Genomic DNA, 22,696 nt, shown 5'->3' with positions numbered 1-22,696 from the left:
TTTAATGGGACAGAAAGCCGAGGAAATTTTGGCATCATTTAGTCTCCCAGAAGAGGATAAAAATGACTATTCGAAAGTTAAGGCGGCATTTGAAAAATACTTTGTCCCAACTAAAAATGTTATATACGAAAGATATAAATTCTATTCTCAGTTTCAAGAAGGAGAAACAGTGGAGAATTTTGTGACTTCCTTATATAGTCTGGTTAAAATGTGTGATTTCCCTGCTTCGTTTCAGCGAGACAGGCTGAAACAGTGAAAAAGCAGCAAGAAGCTTTTAAGAACAATTCCAGGAATAACATATGTGCATTAGGCAAAACTGCACGTAGGAAGAACATATTTTCGAAGCCGGAAGTTACCGACAATTCATTTACCGGAAACAAAACTTCAAATTCCTGTTATTGGTGTGGAAAACGTGTGAAACATACTAAATTAAATTGCCCTGCTTGTAAGGTGATCTGTAATAAGTGCAAAAAAGTAGGTCATTATGCAAAGGTCTGTAAAGCTAAAGTGAGTATAAATGAAATAGGAGAACCTAATCAAAGTTCATTTCTAGGACATGTAAAAGGGTCAAGTAATATAAACAGTAGTGTTAAGAGACAGCTTAACCAGTGGAATGCAAACATTTTTGTGGGAGACATTCCTTTAAACTTCAAGATCAACACAGGGGCAGATGTCACAGTTATACCACACGAGACATATCTAACAGAGTGCTATCTCATGTTAAATTACAAGAAATGAATAGATCTATACACGACCCTGGAAAGAAAAGACTGGATGTTGTGGGAGTGTTTACGGAGATTCCGCATCCAAGAAGACATATATGTTATAGATAAACTAGAATTCTCCTTGTTGAGTGGTAAAGCAAGTGAACAGTTAAGTCTTGTGAAAAGAGTACAGGAACTAAACTCTACTTTCGATCCATTTAAAGAATTTCCCAATCTATTTCAAGAGATTGGAAAAGTACAGAAACCCCATCACATTAAGCTTAAACCGGAAGCAAAGCCTTACGCCCTGGCAGTTCTTTGAAAGGTACCATTACCCTTGAGAGATAAGCTTAAGAAAACTTTGGACGATATGGTAGATAAGGGAATAATCAAGGCAGTAGATGAACCTGCAGAATGGTGTGTTCCAATGGTTTTAGTTTTGAAGAAATCAGGCGAAATAAGAATTTGTGTCGATCTATCTAAATTGAATGAGAACATTGAGAGAGAATACTTTCAAATGGCATCAGTCAACTATACACTCAGCCAATTTCATAACGCAAAAATCTTTAGTATTATTTATGTTAATGCAGGGTTTTGGCAGATTGCGTTGGATTCAGAATCATCTTACTTGACAACATTTATAACACCCTTTGGGAGGTTCAGATTTAAACGGTTGCCATTTGGAATTAAGTCGGTGCCTGAAATGTTTCAGAAAAAAATACGTTAAACAATACCAGAGGGCCCTGGAATTGTAGGACTAATGGATGAATTCGTGATATTTGGGGCCATAGAAGAAGAACATGATAAACGTCTGCATGAAGTTCTTTGTAACTTCAAAATGCAGGATGGACTCTAAATGCTGAAAAATGTCAGTTCCAAACAAAAGAAGTCAAGTTTCTTGGATGTGTAAACTTGTATGAAGGTATAAATCCTTCATGCAAGAAAACAGAAGCAATAGCAAACCTCATAAGACCTAGTTCTGTCACAGAGCTGAAAAGATTTTTGGGCATGAGTGGATTCCTAAACAAATTCATACCAAGGATGGCTCATGTTACAAACTCTCTGTATGAGCTGTTAAAGAGCAATGTAGAATGGATATGGGGGCCAGCACAGGAAACATCGTTCCAAGACATCAAGAATGAGCTATGTCAAACTCCAGGTTTATCAATGTACGATCCAAGAAAGAAACATATATTTCCTGTGATGCATCATCTATGGTCTGTGTTGTATCAGAGTAAAAGTGGTCACATGACTCCAATTTGCTACACATCTAGGACATTGTTGGATACTGAGAAACAGTACGCACAAATTGAGAAGGAAGCTCTGGCAATTGTTTGGGCTTGCGAGAGGTACCATGACTACATAATGAGCAAAGTCATGAATATTGAAATAGACCACAAACCACTGATATGAATTTTCATGTCAAAGGCTTTGGACAGTCTTACTCCAAGACTGCAGCAAATGAAGAGGAAGAGATCCAATTATATCATCATATACAAACCGGGAAAGCAACTTATAATTGCAGATGCGTTATCCCGTAACCCCATACCTGAACAGGGAAATGAAGAATTGACCGAGGAGATTGAGGCTTACGTTCAAAATATTATCGACACCTTTCCTGCATCTGATAAACAGTTAGCGGAAATTGTGTATTTACAAGACAGAGATCCAATTTGCAAAATGTTGATGAGATACTGCAAAGAGGATTGGCCAAAGAAAAACAAAATACTTGAGAAAATACGAAGTTATTGAGAGCATAAAAATTCATTACTCTCCAAAATAAGATTTTATTTAAAGATGCCAGGATTATCATTGCAGAAAAGCTTCAAAGAGAAATATTGAACAGATTACATGAAGGCCATCTTGGAATAACAAAGTGTCGAGCCCAAGCTTTAGAGTCTGTTTGGTGACCAGGCTTATCGGCAAACATTGAGAAATTGATTTCAAACTGCCCAATGTGCATCCAATATCAAAAGTATCATAAAGAGCCTCTTATCCCAAGCGAATTCCCTGAGAGACCTTGGCAAATTGTAGGGATAGATCTAAAACTAAAAAGCCATTGGTATCTCATAATGGCTGATTACTTTTCCAGATATTTTGAAGTTGCCAGATTGGAGAAATTGTCATTGTTGTCCACATTTCATCAGTTTTTGCAAGATGTGGAGTTCCAGAAGTTGTACGAAGTGACAATGGCACCCAATTTTTCCAGGTTGTTGACTCAGAATACTGTAAATTTGCAGAAAAGTATAAATTTTCAAGTATAACATCTAGTCCAAGATACCTCCAAAGCAATGGATTCATTGAATCAATGGTCAAAAATTTTAAAAGTCATTACTTGACATCTGAGTCACAGGATCATTATTTGATGCTGCTAGCGATGAGATCAACACCATTAGTAAATGGCTATAGTCTGGCAGAACTGTTAATGAGCCAAAGAATGAGAACACCCCTGCCATCAAGCAATCAACAATTGATACTGCGTTTGATTGATTTCGCTTCTGTAACAAAAAAGGAAAAGGGGAAAGTAGATAAACATCAGGACGAAAAATGGGACAGGATTTGGAATATGGAACTTTATGAACCAACCCCAGAAATCGTTGAAAACTCCTCACTGGGTGAAGACCTTCCCAAAACCCATAGTGGCAGACCGGTACGAATCCCAAGATGGTATCTGGATTACCAGCAGCAAAAGAAAAGGGGGAGATGTAATATATGTTGTTGATTTACACAATTACATTTAATGTTTATTTATGTGCTGAGGTGGCAACACGGGTTGAGAGAGGGTGTGGCAAAACAGATAGCGATGTTGTAGCTCGAGGGAACCAGCTGGATGTACAAGTCAGTGGCATAGCGTAGTGGGGGCGGCAGGGGCGACCCGCCCCGGGCGGCACTTATAGGGGGCGGCAAAATTTCACAATAAATAATAATATCTTGTAAAAATACCTAAATAAGAGGGTGGCGAAATTTTTCTCCGCCCCGGGCGGCTGACACCCACGCTACGCCACTGGTACAAGTGTTTAGTTATATTAATAAAGAGTTATTCGTATTATATAATTTAGTCAGTTGAGTTGTTTATAATACAATGTCCTTCCATTTCCATACATGATTGGCATCATCTTACTTGTAAACTCTCAAAAATTTCAAGCTTTTGTTGGATTTGTGGCAGCCTATTGGTTTAAGTTGATCATGTGATGGATACAGCCAGTCACCTCTGATTTCTGAACTTTTTGTGACGTCATTGCACACAACTCTCAAACCGTGTATTTTTCCTTCTTGATGCAAGGCAAGTAAGATGTACATGTTCTTGCTCCTGTGTATTTGTTCTTATGTCTAACAATAAAACTTCGTTACTGTTCATATCTTGTGTTAATTCCTTAGACAACGTTGTTAGTGGTCTTGGATACACATATTGCTGCAGATTATTTATCACAAAAATGATTGCATTTTCAACTTACATTAACTAAGGTTTTTTTACTTAGTGTAGTAGTGTGTTCTATTTACCATATTGCTTTTTTTTAACACCTTGTATATTGATGAATGGATGCAAATGCAGTAAAGGTATCAGTTTGTCTCTCTGGAGGATTTAAATTGGATTAAGTATGCATGGGAGTTTATTACTCTTCCAAAGGAGTCTTCAAATACAACAAGACATTGCTTAACATTGTTTCATTATGATATCATTAAGGAAAGATAAAAGTACTGTACAGTGCATTTGTAATCATTTACAATTATTATTATTGAATTTTCTATATAAACAATATTAATTCTATGAGGTGGGAAATAAATACTGGAGGGTGCAAACATGTTTCAATTAGAATAATGTTATATCTTGTTTATATCAATTAGCCTATGGTAAAATTGGTTTCATCATATATCATTTTGCTTAATGTCAGTTTCCATGTATCTATAAACAACATTGAATGAGGACTTGCTGTAGTCTTCTTATGTTTTCTGTTTTATGTAGTTATTCACATATTCATTTTTCATTATTATTCTCAGGTATATATTTTAGTTCAATTTTTTTATTTTAGATACTTTGGACTCTGAACCTTAATATGTAGCTGCATCTGTTTGTTTGTTGGTCTGGTCAAATTCACGATAGTAATGAAGAAAAGCACTCTTAGTGTCTACAGACTAGAGAGAGTTATAAACAATGTTTCTATTAATTCAGTTTTTGTTCCAGATTTTCTTAACAATTAAGTAATTCTCTATTGTGTTCAATAGAGAAACAGTTACTCACCAAATTCTTCTAAAGAAGATCTGAGAAATGATATCATAGTGTTCATAGTTTGTGTAATATATGTGATACAATGCCTGTACAAGAAAGGACTACTAGTACAATATCTTCCCTATCTGTTCTTCATGGACACTTTATTTCATGGGTGAATTCAGAGTATTTACCAATTTTTCCAGTGTATTTTGTATGTTGAATGTTTGATACAGCCATGTTTATAATGTTTGGGATTTTGTTTGTCAATGAATGTGATGTCTAGTCTGTTGTGATGGATTTTTGTCTGAGATTAAAACAGCTGTAGTATAAATTGTGTATGCTGTTTTCTATGACTATCTGCAACTGTGTACTTATGTAGTTACACATTTATTACAAACCTAGATGTGTAATAGTTTACACTTGTGCACACATTTTTGAACTTTTAAAATAGCAAATGTAATACAAGTTTAGAAAAAAAACTAAAATATTAAGTCTTTTCATAATTTGTCTTTTTTCACACCATGAGATCAGGTGAAATAGTTTGAAGAGGGTCATATTGGAGTCATCCTTTATTTGAGGCTCTTGTCTGCCTCAAAATATTCATAGTAGACCTATAATTCATTGTCCTGGTTTCATATTTTTATCAATATATAATATAACCTTGTAATTATATTGTCACCAAGAGGAATGTTTAATTTCTTTTGCATACTGGGGCAGTGAGAACCTCAAAATAAAAGCTGATTCTGCTATAGCTTTTTTCTGATTATTTTTAAAATAAATATTTTACTTTTTAATTGTTTGGCTTGCCACCAACAAATTTTTAGACTGTTTTGTACATTTTCGCAGAAGTGTAGCCTCTAATAAAGGTCATCTCTGCAATGGAAGACTTGTTCCTGGTGATTGGACATGGTGAAAGTGTAGACATTTAAGTCTTTCTGTATATGTTATTTGTTCAGATTATTTTATGAAATCTTGAGGTATGAAAAAGGATGAATTATGAAGATACTTTTATATTTTTTTAGAATCTAAACTTGTAAAATTTTTATTATATTAAGTATTTATTGTGTTAGTTTTTTTAATTTCCTATTTGGTTTTGTCATTGTAAGTCTAATCCAGCAAGTTAGTTAAAAAGTTAGTCTAATCCATTGTAAGTTAGTTAAAAAGGTTTGCAATCTGATGTGTTATGCTGCATAGTTTTGTGCATGATGTGACATTTCCTACAAGTGTCATCTGCAATGTTATCTTCAGATTTGCTTTCCATAGTTTTTTTGTGTCTATGACCTGGTCTTGTATGGCAGTCTCTCCAAAAAGACATCCTAGAGTTAGCCAGCAGTTTGACATAGTTCTATCAATATGATCCTGACAATTTGTAAAATCAAAATCATTAAAATAAAATAAAAATAAGAAAATCAAAATAACAATACAAATAAAGTGAACAATAACCACCAAATATGCCTAAGCCTTTTCGTATGTATTTAATTTGTATTTAATTGCCAAGTATATTTGGGGTTATTGTTCACTTTATTTGTATTATTATTATTATTTTATGTGTTTGGTTTTTCATTAATATATAAAATACATTTTTAAATATATCTCTCTGTATACAAAATTACAATAATTTAAAAAGGTTAATGTTCTTAATTTTAAAAATTTTATAAATAATGTCATCAAATGTTTGAAACATTTCAATTTGGAATTTTAGAATTTTGTAGTTTGAAACCTGAGGCAGGTTTATAAAATAAACCAAAAATGTTTGTATATTTGTTTATTCATCAAACCCATTTGCTGAAAAAGTCTGAATGGTTTTGATTTTACAAATTATCTGTTCCAGCTTTGTTTTATTAAATTTTAGATTACTTATTACTTATAGTACTTATAGGTGAGTACTTATTAGAGTACCTACTATGGAACTCCTTCCAAGCCCAAGACTGTCTGATTCTATCTGTACATTTTGTGTATTATGCTAGATTTAGGTCAATGTTGTGTAGATTTAATGGTGTATTGTTTTTGTATGTCAGAGTTACAGCTTTGTTTAATTGTGATGTTTCTTGTTTTTTTTTGTAGAAAAACACTCAGTTTCTATACCTGTATTTTTCTATTGAGGTTCTGTGAGGCCTCCTCACCCTCTTTATGAGGAAGAGTCTACCTTTCTATGGTGAACTTGCATGTGGTATTATTACTTTCCCAGCTCTGTTATATATATATCAGAGGGAAAATATGGCAATCAGTGAAAAAATGACCCCCATAGTTTTACATTTCTGGACTTGGGAACCTTGAAACATCAAGAAATGCAAAAATAATTTGGGAGTTTTTCTGTATGTTTGGATGTTTGTGTGGCATGATGTTCACCCTGTCTGAAGCTTAATAACTCCTCTGCTTTTTGTTGAAAATTTCTGAAATTTTGCAGAGAGGTTTGTGTATTAGGAGGATTGATGCTATTAAATTTTGGTGGTTAAAGGTAGACAGGGTGGAGAGAGAAAGGAGGGTCATGTGTTGTATCTTGAGCAGTTAGTCTGTTTGATTTGTGCATGTTTTGTGAGTTTGGCCTGTTGTAATCATAAATATTTATAGACTGCCCTCATCTGTAAATTCAGCAATTTCTCTAATCCTAAGTTCTTCAAGACCTTTTTTTTAATATGAAGTGCTTTAGATTTGTCTGGGGCAAATTCTGTTTGAATGTCAGTGTAGTAGATGTGTGTAACTTTAATAGGTGATTTATAGTGCATTTGTGAATGCATAGTTTTATATTGTTCATGTATATTGTGAGGTTAACCGAGGGTAGGAGATGGAGGATGATTTTTATCTTCTCTACCTCTTAACGGCACAAGACCTTGAGGTCCGACCTCGGTTGTCGAAAGGATGATTAAGGCTCGAGCGGTCAATGATTAGTTATGGATTTGGGATCGTAAGATCCCGTTTACGTCAGGAACTGACACCAATCTATCAACTTTTCGCGGATAGATACGCGTTTTTCGGAAGCATAAGATGCCGATGATGAGGGTAATCGAGGAAGAAACGCACACTCTTCTAATATTAAACAAAATACCCGTTTATTTTGTGATTAATAGGGAATACATCAATTAACGTATTGGGAAGTATTTATATCATCGAATCGAATTATTAAACCGCGTCTCGAGTGATTGGAGAGAGAGAGTTTACAAAACATCGCGAGCAGGATAAATACCTTAGTGATCCTGAGATTTGCACAAAGTCCGAGGAACGAGAGTTCGCTTGAAAATAAGAGTCAATGAACTGTAGATAGATGGGATGGACGGCTTCAACGGCGGGAGATGATAATCCACGGCACACACACACACTTGACAGTTGTCGAAACTCTTTTTTCTCTCAAGTGTGAGGTTCGTTTTTCCTTTTATTTCGGGATCTTGGGTTCGAGATTTTGTGAAGTACGTCAAGGGTGGAAGTCCCTTTTGACCAATGGTGAATTACATGATATAATTATTTTTCAACAGTTAACTCATCTTCTACAAGGAAGTATTACTGTGGGAACGATAGTTTATGATTAATTTTTACGAGAAAATTTGTCGGTGTTTTTCCGTTTTTTTGTTTCTGTGTTTGATTTAACCCTAACTGTCGAAAATCGGTTGGCAAATAAAATAAAATTTTAATCGAATCTCGTTATTCTTATATTCGAACCTTCACATCACCGCGGACTTTCTAAAATCAAGCTTACTCCTGACGAGCAAGCTGGATTTTTATGAAACGGATGAGTTAACGAAGTTGTTCCGGCTCTCTCTCTCTCTTTTTATATATATTGTACCGCGTTACAGTATTATTTCCCGTTGTGTCGGAAGTTATTGACACGTCGCGATAACATTGTTGACAATTCGTTGTTAATTACTCTCTCTCTCTCTCTCTCTTTTTCTCTTTATTTAATAACTCTTTATTTAATTTCTTTATTTAATTTAACACATTTAATGTCTCTTTTTTTTTTAATAACACGTTTTTGACATGTTTAGTGACGCGCTTAGCGTGATATTTGTTTGTAAGAAATTACGATTTAAAGCGGTAAAATATAGTTTATTATTATGCAAAATTTTCAAAATTAAACAAGGTTATTGGGTAAAGTTAAATTTATTGAGTTCATTATTGCGTTCCCTCTTCGGTTTCTTGGGATCCTCTTTTTGTGATTTTGGGAAGTTGGCCATTATTTCCTTCTTTAATTGGGCTGGCCTTTCGTTTAGGAATTCGACTTCGTTTAGGGAGTGGGAGGACCCAAGGTCGATCCTCTACTGGGCCTCGACTCCTCAAGGCGTAAGATGTAGTTGGTTGTTCCTCGATAGAGGGTGTAATCTCTGTTTCTTGTTCTTCCTCAGATTCGGATTCAGATGAAGACTCGAGTTGAGATTGTGCCATTTCTGCAAAGATAAATTCGTCCCATGGATCAATGGTGGAAGGGGGTTCTTCCGAAAGGGAAGGTTGTTGGATAGTCGTGGTAGTCGAAGGTTGGTTTACAAGTTCTTTCTGGTCGAATTCTTGTCGAGCAATAACATGTTTGAGACGATTGGCGTGCACTTGAATTTGTTTCTTTGTATCTATATTTTCGATGATAAAATTGACGGGACTCAATTCAGTTACAATTCGAAATGGTCCTGACCACCTAGGTGCTAATTTACGTTTTAATCCAATAGGTATGGTAACCTCGTCGAGAAATACTCGGTCGCCTACATGATATGTGGGTATTTTGTGAGTTTGTCGATGGTGTATTTGTCTTTCTTGAGCAGCTTGCTCGGCATGTTTCTGTGCTACCTGATGAGCTTCAGCCATTCGGCATCTAAGTTCTGATGCGTAGTTGTCGGTGACGTCATATTTCGTTCGAGTGGGGCTGGTTACAAGGTCAAAGGGATAGGTTGGATCTCTCCCATATAATAAAAAGAAAGGACTGTCGTTGGTAGATGCATGAATGGTTGTGTTATAGGCAAAAAGGGCATAGGGGATCCATTCATCCCAGTTTCGCTGATCCTTAGCGACGTAATGGGCGAGGATGTCGATTAAGGTTTTATTGAATCTTTCTACTACTCCATTGCATGCAGGGTGATATGCTGTAGTGAGAAGTCGTTTGATTTGTAACAATTCGCACACCTCTTTAAACATTTTAGATATCAAATTAGGTGCTCGATCAGTAAGTAGTTGAACGGGAGTTGAGTGTCTTAAGACGATATGAGTAACGAAAGCCTTGGCTATAGTCTGGCTTCGGGTATCTGCTAAAGGTATAGCTTCGGCATAACGGCTAAAATGGTCTATAAAGACGAGTATATATTTGTTCCCTTTGGTAGTAATAGGTAAAGGACCTATGATATCCATAGCAGTTCGTTCAAATAATCGTGTTAAAGGAGGAAATAATTGTAATTCCGCCTCTTGTCGCTTGTCCTTTCTTTTTTGTATAGCGCAACGTTGACAGCTTTGACAATAAATTTTGATATCTTGTTTCATAGTAGGCCAGTAAAACAATGACTGGAGTTTTTGTTGCATCTTCTGAGATCCTAAATGACCTCCTATAGGTGTATCGTGATGGATACGTAGAATGTAAGGGATCAGTATAGATGGGATGACTAATTGATTTACGAATCTTCCTTGTGGGGAAGGAAATTCATGATATAACACTCCTTCTTCGTCGAGGAAATAGCGTTGTATGTCTTTTGCGTCATCTCCGTCTTCTAGACGTTGAATAATAAGTTTCCATTTCTCCTCTCGTCTTTGGAATTCCCCGATTTGTGATTTTGAATAAATGGGGTCAACATCGTTGACTGTAGAAATATGTCGGACAGGGATTCTGCTTAACGCGTCTGCGTTTTTATGACAACTTCCTGCCTTATGTTTAATATCGAAATTAAATTCTTGTAAGAAAATGATCCATCGGGCTATTCGCGAGTTTGTTGAAGAGTCCTTGTTGCTAATTAACCATCTCAATGGTCGATGATCTGTAATTATTGTGAACTTTCTCCCATATAGGTATGGTTTGAAGTATTTTGTAGCCCAAACTACAGCTAAGCACTCTTTCTCAGTTGTGCTGTAATTCTTTTCGGGTTTTCGAAGTATCCTACTAATATAGGCTATAGGTTTTTCTCCATTTTCATCGTCCTGAGATAAAACTGCTCCTATCGCTTCGTTCGAAGCATCTGTCCAAAGTATAAATGGAGTCGCAAAATCAGGAGATTTTAAAAGCGGAGCTGAAGTGACTATTTCCTTTAGCCTTTCGAAACTACGTTCCTGTTCTTCTCCCCATTGAAACTTGGTATCCTTCTTCAGTAGATCAGTCAGTGGTTTTGCTATTTTAGCGTATGAATCGATATGTCGTCTATAATATCCCGTTAATCCTAGGAAAGACTTAATGTCGTGTACATTTGTTGGCCGGGGAAACTGTAAAACGCATTTGATTTTATCTGGATCTGGTCTGATCCCTTCCTCCGAGACGTCGTGTCCGAGGAATTTTATCTGTCGCTGAAGGAAGTGACATTTTTTTGGTTTTAGTTTTAGTCCTGCATCTGCGAGTCTTTGGAAAATCTGTTCTAGACGAATCAAGTGAGTTTGGAAGTCTGGACTGAAGGTCAGTATGTCATCCATATAGACCAGACAAATTTTTCCTTTCAGACCGTGTAGTATAAAATCGGCAGCCCGTTGCCAAGACGCGGGGGCTCCGGAAAGTCCCATTGCCATACGATTCCATTGGTAATGACCGTCCGGTGTTGAGAATGCGGATTTTTCCTTGTCTCGTAACCCCAACTGCCAGAAACCAGACAGGGTATCCATGGTAGAAAAGTATTTCGCTTGCCCGATTAGGCTAAGTGCTTCTTGCACGAGTGGTAAGGGATAAGGATCTGTCTTGGTTATTTTATTTAATTTCCTATAGTCTACAACGAGACGCCATGTTTGATCACGTTTTTTCACTAGGAGAGCGGGAGCAGACCAAGGTGATTTCGAATGTTCAATGATACCTTGGTCTAAAAGTCCGTCGATGATTTTATTCATTTGTTCCCGTTGAGCATAAGGGATTCGATAAGGTGGCTGATATATGGGTGTAGCGTCTCCGGTGCGTATTTCGTGTTCCACGATCGGGCAGTATCCCAAATCATAGTCGTTGACGGCAAATACATGTTTATATTTATATAATAAGTCTAATAAAGGTTTCTTTTTGTCCTTTCCTATGTTGGACCAATCAAATAACTGTCCAAATTCTTGCTTGTTTAGAATTGTGGTTGAGGGTTGGGCGTCAGTGATCGGGTTGATGTTCGGAGGTTCTGTTTCTTCTACTGCCTCATGGAAAGTTCCAATGCAGTCCCCTTTTGATAATTTTTTTGGTTGAGTAGATAAGTTCGCTATTCGAACTGGGACTTGACCGTCCCTTGTCGTTTTAACTACAGAATCGACTCCCACTACATCTTCTCGATTGTTTATTTCTGTTTCTATAATTCCTATTTCACCCTTCCGTTTTATTCCGGAGATCCTTGCTGTGACAAAAATCTCTGATCTGGGAGGAATATTACAATCTGTCAATAATAATACTTGCCGGATTAGTTCCTCTTTGATGGGGTTCGTTGAAACGAGAGGTGTTGTTTTCTCCTTTTGTGTGGGTGATGTAGAAACAACTTGGATTGGTTTACCTCTGCGATTTCGTTTTTCGCGTTTCCGGTTTGGTGTTATCCTTTCTACTCCTGCCTTCCGGAAATCAATTTCCTCTCCTCCTCGAAATAATAATTTTTTCCGTGCCAAATCTATAGTGAGGCCTTGAGCCTTGATTATGTCTCGTCCCAACAGGCCATCGAACGGATAAGGTATTTGATCTTCTACCACGTAACATAAATACGAAAAATGCAAGGGTCCTATTAAGAAGCGGAATTCCATGGCTCCATATGTTCTGATTCCGTGTCCTGTGACGCTTTGGAATAATACCTTTCTTTCCCTCTGTTCGAATTTGTGTTTAGTCGCTCGTTGAGCGAAGGATCGAGACAAAAGGGTTACCGTGGAACCTGTATCTATGGCCAGTCGAGCCGGGTAGTCATTGATAGAACAACATAAGCTAGGTTCAAAGTTTTTGGCCACTATTCCTACTCCTACTCGAGGTTTACATTCTCTGTGCCTACCGTTGCTGTTTGTAGTTTGTGAATTCGTCCGGGAGGAGAATGAGGAACCTTGTCCAACATTCCTGCAGTTTCCGCCATTTCTTCGCCAGCTCATTTTGTTAATTCTCCCTTGCGGTAGGGGTCGAGATTGAGATGGAGTCTGTCGTGACTGAAACTGGGTTGTTTGTTCGCTTGAGCTATTGTGGTCTTCCCGTCGGGTTTGTTGCCTGCCGCCTCGTGTACCTCCACCATAAAAATTGGGTCGAACGTAACCGCGTCCTTCTGATGGGGATGAGTAATATTGTCTCCCTCTATTCGCCGATTGTATTCCTCTCCGCCGCCGATTTTCCTCCTTGTATTTTAGTTCATTCAATTGTTTTTGTAAATGCACTATCGTTGCGGTTAGATTGCTATTTGTGTGTTCCGGGTTATTAATCGTTCTAATTATTCCTCGAGGGGTTTCTGTTAATTGGAGCACCGTCTCTTCCCAAATGGCCGCTTTAACTGCATTTTGAAATGTTTCAGGATTTTTGGACATTACGGTACGTTTTATTTTGTCATTAAGACCGTTTACAAATTGGACGAGTAGTCTCTCGTCTCGTTCTTTAGCCTGACATCGCTTGATTATTTCCGTTTCCCGCGCGTCGGCCCCTGTCTGTTCGAGTATCGTTTCTGAAACTAGGCTTTGCAGCCGAACCGCGTATGTTTGTACATCCTCATCGCGTTTTTGTATACATGCATAGAATTTTTGCAGTCTAAGTGCATATGGCTCCTTTTCAAATCTCCGCGTCATCTGCTGTTTGAACTCATCATACGTGTCGATCGCTCGCATTCGCTCATCTTTCCACGCGAAATCTCTTGCTATGCCTGTCAGTTTTAGCTTCGCAACTCCGAGACATTGCGCTTTTGTCCATCCTGTCAGTTTTGCTATTTCATCTAGCGAGTCAAAGAAGTCCCTTATACGCAACCCTGATGTGTCTCCTGAAAATGTGGGAGTTAGGGGAATCATTCCCGACATTCCGGAGAATGCGCTTCCTCCTGGATTACCGTCTCCAGTTGTCTCCATTCTCGATTCTTAGAATCGCCGGAAAAGATGTATGGGGGTGAGATGTCGGAACGAATCGAAACAGATCCCACTTCTGACCAACCAGTGTGAGGTTAACCGAGGGTAGGAGATGGAGGATGATTTTTATCTTTTTTACCTCTTAACGGCACAAGACCTTGAGGTCCGACCTCAGTTGTCGAAAGGATGATTAAGGCTCGAGCGGACTCGAGGAACGAGAGTTCGCTTGAAAATAAGAGTCAATGAACTGTAGATAGATGGGATGGACGGCTTCAACGGCGGGAGATGATAATCCACGGCACACACACACTTGACAGTTGTCGAAACTCTTTTTTCTCTCAAGTGTGAGGTTCGTTTTTCCTTTTATTTCGGGATCTTGGGTTCGAGATTTTGTGAAGTACGTCAAGGGTGGAAGTCCCTTTTGACCAATGGTGAATTACATGATATAATTATTTTTCAACAGTTAACTCATCTTCTACAAGGAAGTATTACCGTGGGAACGATAGTTTATGATTAATTTTTACGAGAAAATTTGTCGGTGTTTTTCCGTTTTTTTGTTTCTGTGTTTGATTTAACTCTAACTGTCGAAAATCGGTTGGCAAATAAAATAAAATTTTAATTGAATCTCGTTATTCTTATATTCGAACCTTCACATCATGTTACCGGCAAAGTTTGAAATCCGGCATTCTATAGAATGCCTAGGCATTGTATATAATGCCTAAAATTACCTGGCAATCTATGAAATGATTCATATTTTACAAATTTCCTAGGCATTCTATAGAATGCCAAATGAGAAACCAGCAAAGTATGAAATACATCTCAGATTTGTTTTGAATATCATATGGCAAGGCACGTGGCTTTTAATGTGCACCTCAGGCTTAGAATTTGTCAGTTGCACTTAGCGGTTTGCTTGGGAGTGTCAAAATATGCAATTTTACTTAAATTTGTTCAACAAAAAATTAAATTTTTACTGTGCTCCATGAAAATGGAGGAGCAAGCTGTAGTGTTGGAGAAGGTGTCATGGTCTATAGACATGAAGCAATAATTCGATGATGAACTGTCCAAAATTTGAGTTAATGCTGCAAAAAACAGTATTTTCTTAACCGAAACTACTTACCAGAAGTTAATAAATGATGTACGAAAAGCCAAAATTACTACTAAGAAGGAACCCAGGGACTATTGGTTGCTGAATCGCTATGATGTGATGATTGTAGAAAACAAAAGTAAACTCATTTATCCTGTTAAAGAAGGTGTCAGTACTATACAGTATTATGTCACAGACTGAGAGTTATTTCATGTACTTCATGAAGCTCATTTGGCTATTGGACACGGAGGACGTGATAGAATGTTGAAAGAACTTTCAACCAAATACAAAAACATTACACATCATGATATTGAACTGTACATACATCCACCTTTGTGAACCTTGCCAGAAAAAACAGAAAGGTATTAAAAAGGGCATTGTTGTGAAACCTATAATTTTTTCCAAATTTAATTCCCATTGTCAGCTAGATCTTATTGACTTTCAGTCTCAGCCAGATAGAGAATACAAATTTATTATGGTGTACTAAGATCATCTCACAAAATTTATGATTCTTAAGTCTCTAATGTCAAAAAGAGCTGAAGAAGTAGCCTACAACCTAGTGGACATATTCTCATTGCTTGGAGCGCCATCTATATTACAATCTGACAATGGTAGGGAATTTGCCAATAATGTGGTGACCAGCTTGAAGGAGTTTTGGCCAGCACTGAAGATCGTCCATGGGAAGCCTTGCCATTCACAAAGCCAGGGTAGTGTTGAAAGAGCTAATCAAGATATTGAAAATATGTTCTGTATTTGGATGCAGGACAACAAATCTGACCACTGGAGTGAAGGACTGCATTTTGTCCAATTTATGAGAAATAGAGCTTATCATTCTGGGATCAAAAGAACACCATACAAAGCTCTTTTTGGCTGCAAACCTAAAGTAGGGCTTACAATATCTTTTCTACCAGAAGATGTTTTAAAATACAGAGGAGCAGCTAGAAAAAGTAATAGAAAGCATCAAAACAATGGAAAAAGGTGAAACTAATCAGATTATGCAAGAAAAAGAGCTTGTTTTAAAAAACATGGATTACATTATGGTCATTAGTGGATTAAACCAACATGATGAAGACATGCTTACCGAAGAGATTTCCGTTTCTGAAACCTGTTGTGTGTGTTTAAAGGAAACGAGTGATGCACTTCCATGCAAAAAATGTCGTCAAAAAGTCCATACCTTCTGTGGCCATGCTAGTAAAGATGATGATATGGATATTTTGTGCACCCTTTGTTTCAAAACTGAAAATGCTATTGAAGGTAAAATAAATTCTAAAATCAACCTGGAAATACAAGCCAAAAAAAAAATGAAAATGAATTCGGAAAAAAAATTTTCCACTGCTTCTTTGGGAAGTACTGTGCAAGTTCCTATTCCTGACGTCGACAAGGGGCGAGGTGATTTGCGCAATATATTGGCAGTTGTAATGAGTGTGACAGAGGATGGTTTCTATTGACTTGGAACTTCCGAAGGAATTTTAAAACAAGTATATGCGAGATCACAATTCACTTTATGCCCTAAGAACTTGCTTAGAATTGAAGATATTCCTGACCATGAAATTCCTCTCCAGTCAGTTGCAATTGCTCAGTCCAGTGGAAGTGGCCAAGGATTTGTCAAATGTATGTGTAAAACAAAGTGCCAAAATATGAAATGTCTTTGTGTGAAAAATGTAATGAAATGTAATTCAAAATGTCATTCAAGCCTACCATGTTGCAACAAGTTGGTTAATTTTAATTTCTTATTTTTTATATGAAAATTTTGTTTCCCTTAATAAGAAAGGCATAAATTTTGTTTTGTACAACTTTCATTTTTCTTTATGTATTTTGAATAAAATTTTTTAATGGCGCACTCACTATTTTTTCAGAATAACATTTGTATTTTTTGAGGAATGCACATCATTTATATAATAGCCTTATCAGGACCTTTTTTTCATACTTTGCCTAAATAGCATTTGTCATTCTATAGAATGCCTAGGTATTATATACAATGCCTAGGGAAAGTATATAATAATTGTCATATTTCATACATTGCCTAAAAACGCTGGGCATTATATACAATGCCTAGGTATTCTATAGAATGCCGGCTTTTCATACTTTGCTGGTAACATATATACAAGATGTGATAATATGCATTGTGTTGTTCTGTTATGTTTAATATATCTGTATTTAGTGTTGTTTAACCTATTGGACACTACTGTTATGCAAATAGGGAGTTTTCAAGCAAAACATTTTGACCTAAAAGGTTCATTGTTTACCGTAGAAATCTAATCTCTTTAGAGAAAGGCAGCAGATTTTTAAAGGAAATCTGAAAGATGTCTTCTGAGCTCAAAATAGAACAACCCAGATGAACAAGTCTGCCTGAGCATAATTCTGCATACTCACAAATAAAATGCAGAGAAGTTTTCTCAGCAGATTTGCAAAAGCAGTAAATGGCTGAGGAGGAAAGCTTCAGTTTGCACAAATGGATATGAATGATCAAACCCAGCCACAATACTGACAAAAAGTGAATATAATTTTTGTTAAAAGCTAAGAAGTTTTTAGTTTACTTAGAGTAGGCTAGGTAAAAATGTCTTGTTCTGCTCTGAACCAGGAGTTAACCTCCACTGCTTAGCATGATTGAAGTTAGTCCTGTCTTTGACAGTTGTAGAAAAAGTATTAAAAGACATACAAAGAACTGGTTCTGGCCCTACAAAGAGATATGAAGCTTCTTGATTGGCATTGAATCATTACTTATCTTGTATGATACTCTCTCATGTCCTGACACACACAAGAAACTCTGTTGTGGGTATCCAGCCTATTGAGATGCAAACAACACTCCAAAGCAAGTACTGAAGTAAGCTGTCAGCTTACTTCAGTACTTAAGGCACTCAACTCTTGCCTTTAAGGCAATCTGCCTGTCAGAAACAATGTAGATAGCCCTATTAAATGACCTCTACATAAAATAGTGCAAACACTTTAAATAATAATTAGCAGCTCTGCTTGAAATGCACTATGGAATTTTCTAAGTGGGACAAAATCTGTGCGTGACTATCCCCCAGAAATGCCAGTATCCATGCTGCTATTAATTTTGGATCCATCTGTAAACCAGACTATGTCTTCTGGATAAAAGATCATCTTAAACATATGCTAGTTAAGGCAAGTAGGAAAGGAGATCAGATAATGTCTATGAAACATAAACCAAGGTAACATTTTGTCAGAATTCATCAAAAAGATGTCTTCCTTTATCATGTTTTTCAGTAAAACAAAATGACCAAAAGTACTTGGTCTAAGAATAAGTTGGCCATTATATTTGAACCTATAGAAGGCCCTTTTTGCCTCACTCTATATAAACAGGTAGAGGAGGAAGGCCAATAGATCCTCAAGAGGACCTAGCTGCAGTCATAAACATGGCCTCAATAATAACAAGACATGCAATACACTGCAAAGTCTGTGACTTTATCTGATAGTCCTTACAAAACACCTTATGCTAACAAATTAAAGCAGTATTAAGACTGTTTTGGACCAAACCACCATAGTAAAAATCCAAAGAGGACATATGGTTGTAGACCATAAAATTTGCCAATAGATCCTCTAAATAACTGGAAGATAAGCCTGGCTTTATCTAGTACCATCTCAATGTACAAAATCCTTAATAGACTAATAAAATAATAATATCCCAAGGTACTTGACCAAAGAGAGAAATTGCATTCTTTGACTACAGAGAAAGGGGCTTAGGAAACCCCTCAAAGCTCTCTTGCAATGAAAGGAACATTAACAGTTTTATCAAGACTGATGCTTACATTCTCTGCATTTCTGTCTGTTGTTGGACAGTGGTTTTGAGGCAAGACAGAATCTGAGTGGACTTAAGAAAATTGCCCTGGAAAATGCTTTACATCATCATACATTAATTTCATTTGTTTTGATATGTGTTGTTTGTCGATCTTTAATGGACTGTATAAATATGAAAGAAAACACTTGCGGTTTGATAAAAGTTTAATGCGGTTTGCGGGTCGTTACACAAGAACAAGAAAAAAAAACAATATGGCTGACGCCCTTGGCCGTTACTTGGCCGTTACAAAAAACTCTCGTCTCCAAACGTTTTTTAATTATCATTTTTTCTTCTCACAAAAAATACGGTGGCGCTCGAGGCGGCAACATCCCGGCCCGCATTGAAGTAATACTTCAATAAACAATGTTAAACATTAAATTTAAATTTAACAATTACAACAGAAATGACGCGTGTAGGTCACCAAGGAGAATCACATTTTCTTTCTAGATGGATGGTAACAGGCACAATTTTGTTATGCTTCTCTTAAAAACACCTTGAGGGGTTTTCACCAGAACAACTCTCACCTTCCCGTCGGGTCCTTTGATAACTTCCTGTACACGGCCCAGCGACCAACTTCCGGGTGGGAGGTTTTCATCTTTTAAGACGACCATTGAGTCTGGTGTTATATTGTCCTTCTCAAATTGCCACTTATGTCGGGCCTGTAGATTGTTTAGGTAGTCCAATTTCCATTTACGCCATATAACTTGAACAAATTTAGTTAACATTTGCCATTGAGACAAATAGTTATCTGGTTTACTGGTGAGATCTGACTCCGGTAGTCTAGTCAGAGGTCTTCCGATAAGAAAGTGTCCTGGAGTTAGAACTTGGAAGTCGCTTGGATCAGAGGACATAGGAGTGAGCGGTCGGCTATTCAAAATTCCTTCTATCTGCGTGGTGATAGTTATAAACTGCTCTATAGTTAGATGCGAGTTACCTACGGTTCTTTTTAGGTGATGTTTAAAGGACTTCACTCCTGCTTCCCAAAGGCCACCGAAATTTGGTGATCTGGGCGGTATGAACTTCCAAGTGACCTCCTCGCTGGCGAGATAATCAGCTAAACTGTCAGGAGGTGTTTTTACGTAGTTATGTAGGCGTTTCAACTCCGCACTGGCACCCACAAAATTTGTGGCATTATCTGTCCAAATTGACGCACTTTTACCCCTTCTGCTAAAAAATCTTTTCAAGGTTGCTATCATTGCCTCGGTTGTTAGGTCGGTAACTACTTCAAGGTGAATTGCCCTAGTCACAAGGCAAACGAAGATTGCGACGTAGCACTTCTGATAGGTGCCCTTTCTTTGTCCCTTATATTTAATAAGAAAGGGACCACAAAAATCAATCCCTACATGTTTAAAGGGGGGACTTGGAGTCATTCGCTCCGAAGGAAGATTTCCTAGGATTTGTTCCATGACTTTGGGTTTATTTCTAAAGCAAACGAGGCACTCATGTACCACCCTTCTGGCCAGGTTTCTTCCACTTAAAGGCCAGAATTCTTGTCTGACGAGGTAAAGTAAAGTCTGTGCACCAACATGCAAATTTTTCAGATGATAATATCTCATAATCAAGTGAGTTAACTTGTGATTTTTAGGTAGCAGAATTGGAAACTTTTTATCAAATGATAAATTTGAATTGCTCAATCTACCGCCGACTCTCATTAGACCCTGTTTATCTAGAAAGGGATGTAATCTGCTTAATTGACCCTTCGTTAGATTCCTTCCCATTTGCAATGTTTTTATTTCCTCAGCAAAGGCCATTCCTTGTACTTTGCCGATCAAATAAATTTTGGACTCTTGGAGTTCTTTCCTTGATAAAGGGCCAAATCGACGAGTTACGTGTTTTATGTTATGTAGAAACCGGAAAATATAACTAAGTATGCGAATTAATTTGATGTAATTATTACTAAGTTCAAACAGGGTATTGTCAAGGTCAGAGCTTGACACTGACACCAAATTAACATGCGATTGTTTTTTAAGCTCAGATAGATATTTTTCATCGGAGGAAGTGTCGATGGCATATTCATCCTGACGTTGAACGGTTGGTGCTACTTGAGACTGCACTCCACTCCACCATAATTCCATGGATAGTAGATCTTGCGGATTTAAACCCCGAGAAACTACATCTGCAGGATTGGAGTGGGAAGTTATATGTTTCCAGTGGCAGCCTTCAGTAATAGATTGGATCTTTTCCACACGATTCGCAATAAAGGTCTTCAGGCGATATGCGGGAGTGTTGATCCAAGCGATGGCAATAGTTGAATCTGTGTGTAGGATCACTTCAGCTATATCCATTTGCAGACATGAGCGTACTTTTTTGACAAGTTGAGACAGTACTAGACAAGCTGATAGCTCTAATCGAGGGATTGTCATAACCTTAAGAGGAGCGACACGAGATTTACTAGCAATAAGTCGTGTCTTGCCAGTTCCATCTTCCTTTATGCAATGCATGTAAACTACTGCTCCATAAGCTGACTCCGAGGCATCTGCATATCCTAGCAAGACAGCCCTTTGAAGTGGATCTGTTAAAATATATCTAGTGATCTTAAGATCGTCCAGGGCTTTCAAGGACGACACAAAGTTCACCCAATCATAGTTAAGGTTTTCTGGTAGAGTATCCTCCCAGTCGAGCTTACTGAGCCACAGCTTTTGTAGAAAGATCTTTGCTCGAGTTATAACTGGTCCCAGAAGACCCAAGGGGTCATAAAGTCTGGCGATGACACTCAATACTTCTCGTTTTGTATAAAGCAATTTTTCTGGAATCGATACCCTGAATATGAACTGATCTTCAACCGGCTTCCAAATAATGCCTAAGGTTTTTACTGTTGGTTCCGCACTTGAGGAAAAGCAATGTTCCTTATTTTCTGGTGAACTACTGTTCATCAATTTCATTGAATTAGAGTTCCATTTGTGTAGTGTCATTCCACATGTGCTCAACATGTTGCACAACTGAGATTGTAGTTCGAGGGCAGCATCGAAATCTTGCTCACCTGACACAATGTCATCCATGTAGACATCTCGTAATATGGTTTTAGAGGCCAGAGGATATCTTGCTGCTTCATCGTAAGCCAACTGCTTAAGGGTTCTCACTGCCAGAAAGGGAGCACTGGCGGTTCCATAAGTCACAGTTTTCAGTCTGTAGGTGACTGGCATCTCTTCTTCCTCGTTCTTCCAAACAATTCTTAAGAGATCTCGTTGCGAGGGCTCAATTAGAATTTGACGAAACATTTTCTGGATATCTGCTGTAAAAGCGTACTTGTATTTTCGAAATCTTGTCATGATCTCGAAAACATCTTCCTTTACTTCACCTTTCAAGAGATGATCATTTAGACTCAGCCCAGAAGTTGTGGGAGCAGATGCGTTGAAGACTACCCTTAACCTTGTAGTGGTTTTGTCTGGTCTAAACACACCGTGATGCGGAAGGTAGTAACATATATTGTATGCTGTCTGATCAGCGGGAGGTTCCTGCACCCTTTCCATGTGGCCCAAGTCCAAATACTCCTTCATGAAGTTCTGATATAACTCCTTTAATTGTTTGTCCCTTGATAGTCTCTTCCACAATTGATTCAATCTCTTCAATGCTAACTTCCTTGACTCTCCCAAGTTTTGTATTTCCTTGGTTGCCATCTGCACAATGTATCTCCCATCTTCATTACGTCTGTGAGTTCTTTGATAATGATCTTCGCAATACTCTTCTTCTTTACTCATCAAACTTGGAGCCTCTGTAAGAGTTTCTATTTGCCAGAACCTTTGTAAACATTTATCGAT

The 22,696-nt window shown here is 37.6% G+C and overlaps 2 protein-coding genes across 5 annotated transcripts in view; one reads left to right on the top strand and one right to left on the bottom strand.

The window, feature by feature from the left end:
- The window catches only part of LOC136987593 (gastrula zinc finger protein XlCGF26.1-like), a 107,076-nt gene that overhangs the window by 29,843 nt on the left and 54,537 nt on the right, over positions 1-22,696 (top strand). The gene's annotated exons all lie outside the window — the stretch shown is intronic.
- LOC136987542 (uncharacterized) lies at positions 19,382-22,696 on the bottom strand. Its single transcript, XM_067285286.1, has one exon. The coding sequence runs from the start codon at positions 22,634-22,636 to the stop codon at positions 19,382-19,384; it is 3,255 nt and encodes a 1,084-aa protein (XP_067141387.1). The 5' UTR covers positions 22,637-22,696.

This window comes from Centruroides vittatus, unplaced genomic scaffold (genome assembly GCF_030686945.1).
Source record: "Centruroides vittatus isolate TY-2023 unplaced genomic scaffold, ASM3068694v2 scaffold_2520, whole genome shotgun sequence".
Classification (NCBI taxonomy): domain Eukaryota; kingdom Metazoa; phylum Arthropoda; class Arachnida; order Scorpiones; family Buthidae; genus Centruroides; species Centruroides vittatus.
This window is presented reverse-complemented; position numbering and strand designations above follow the sequence as displayed.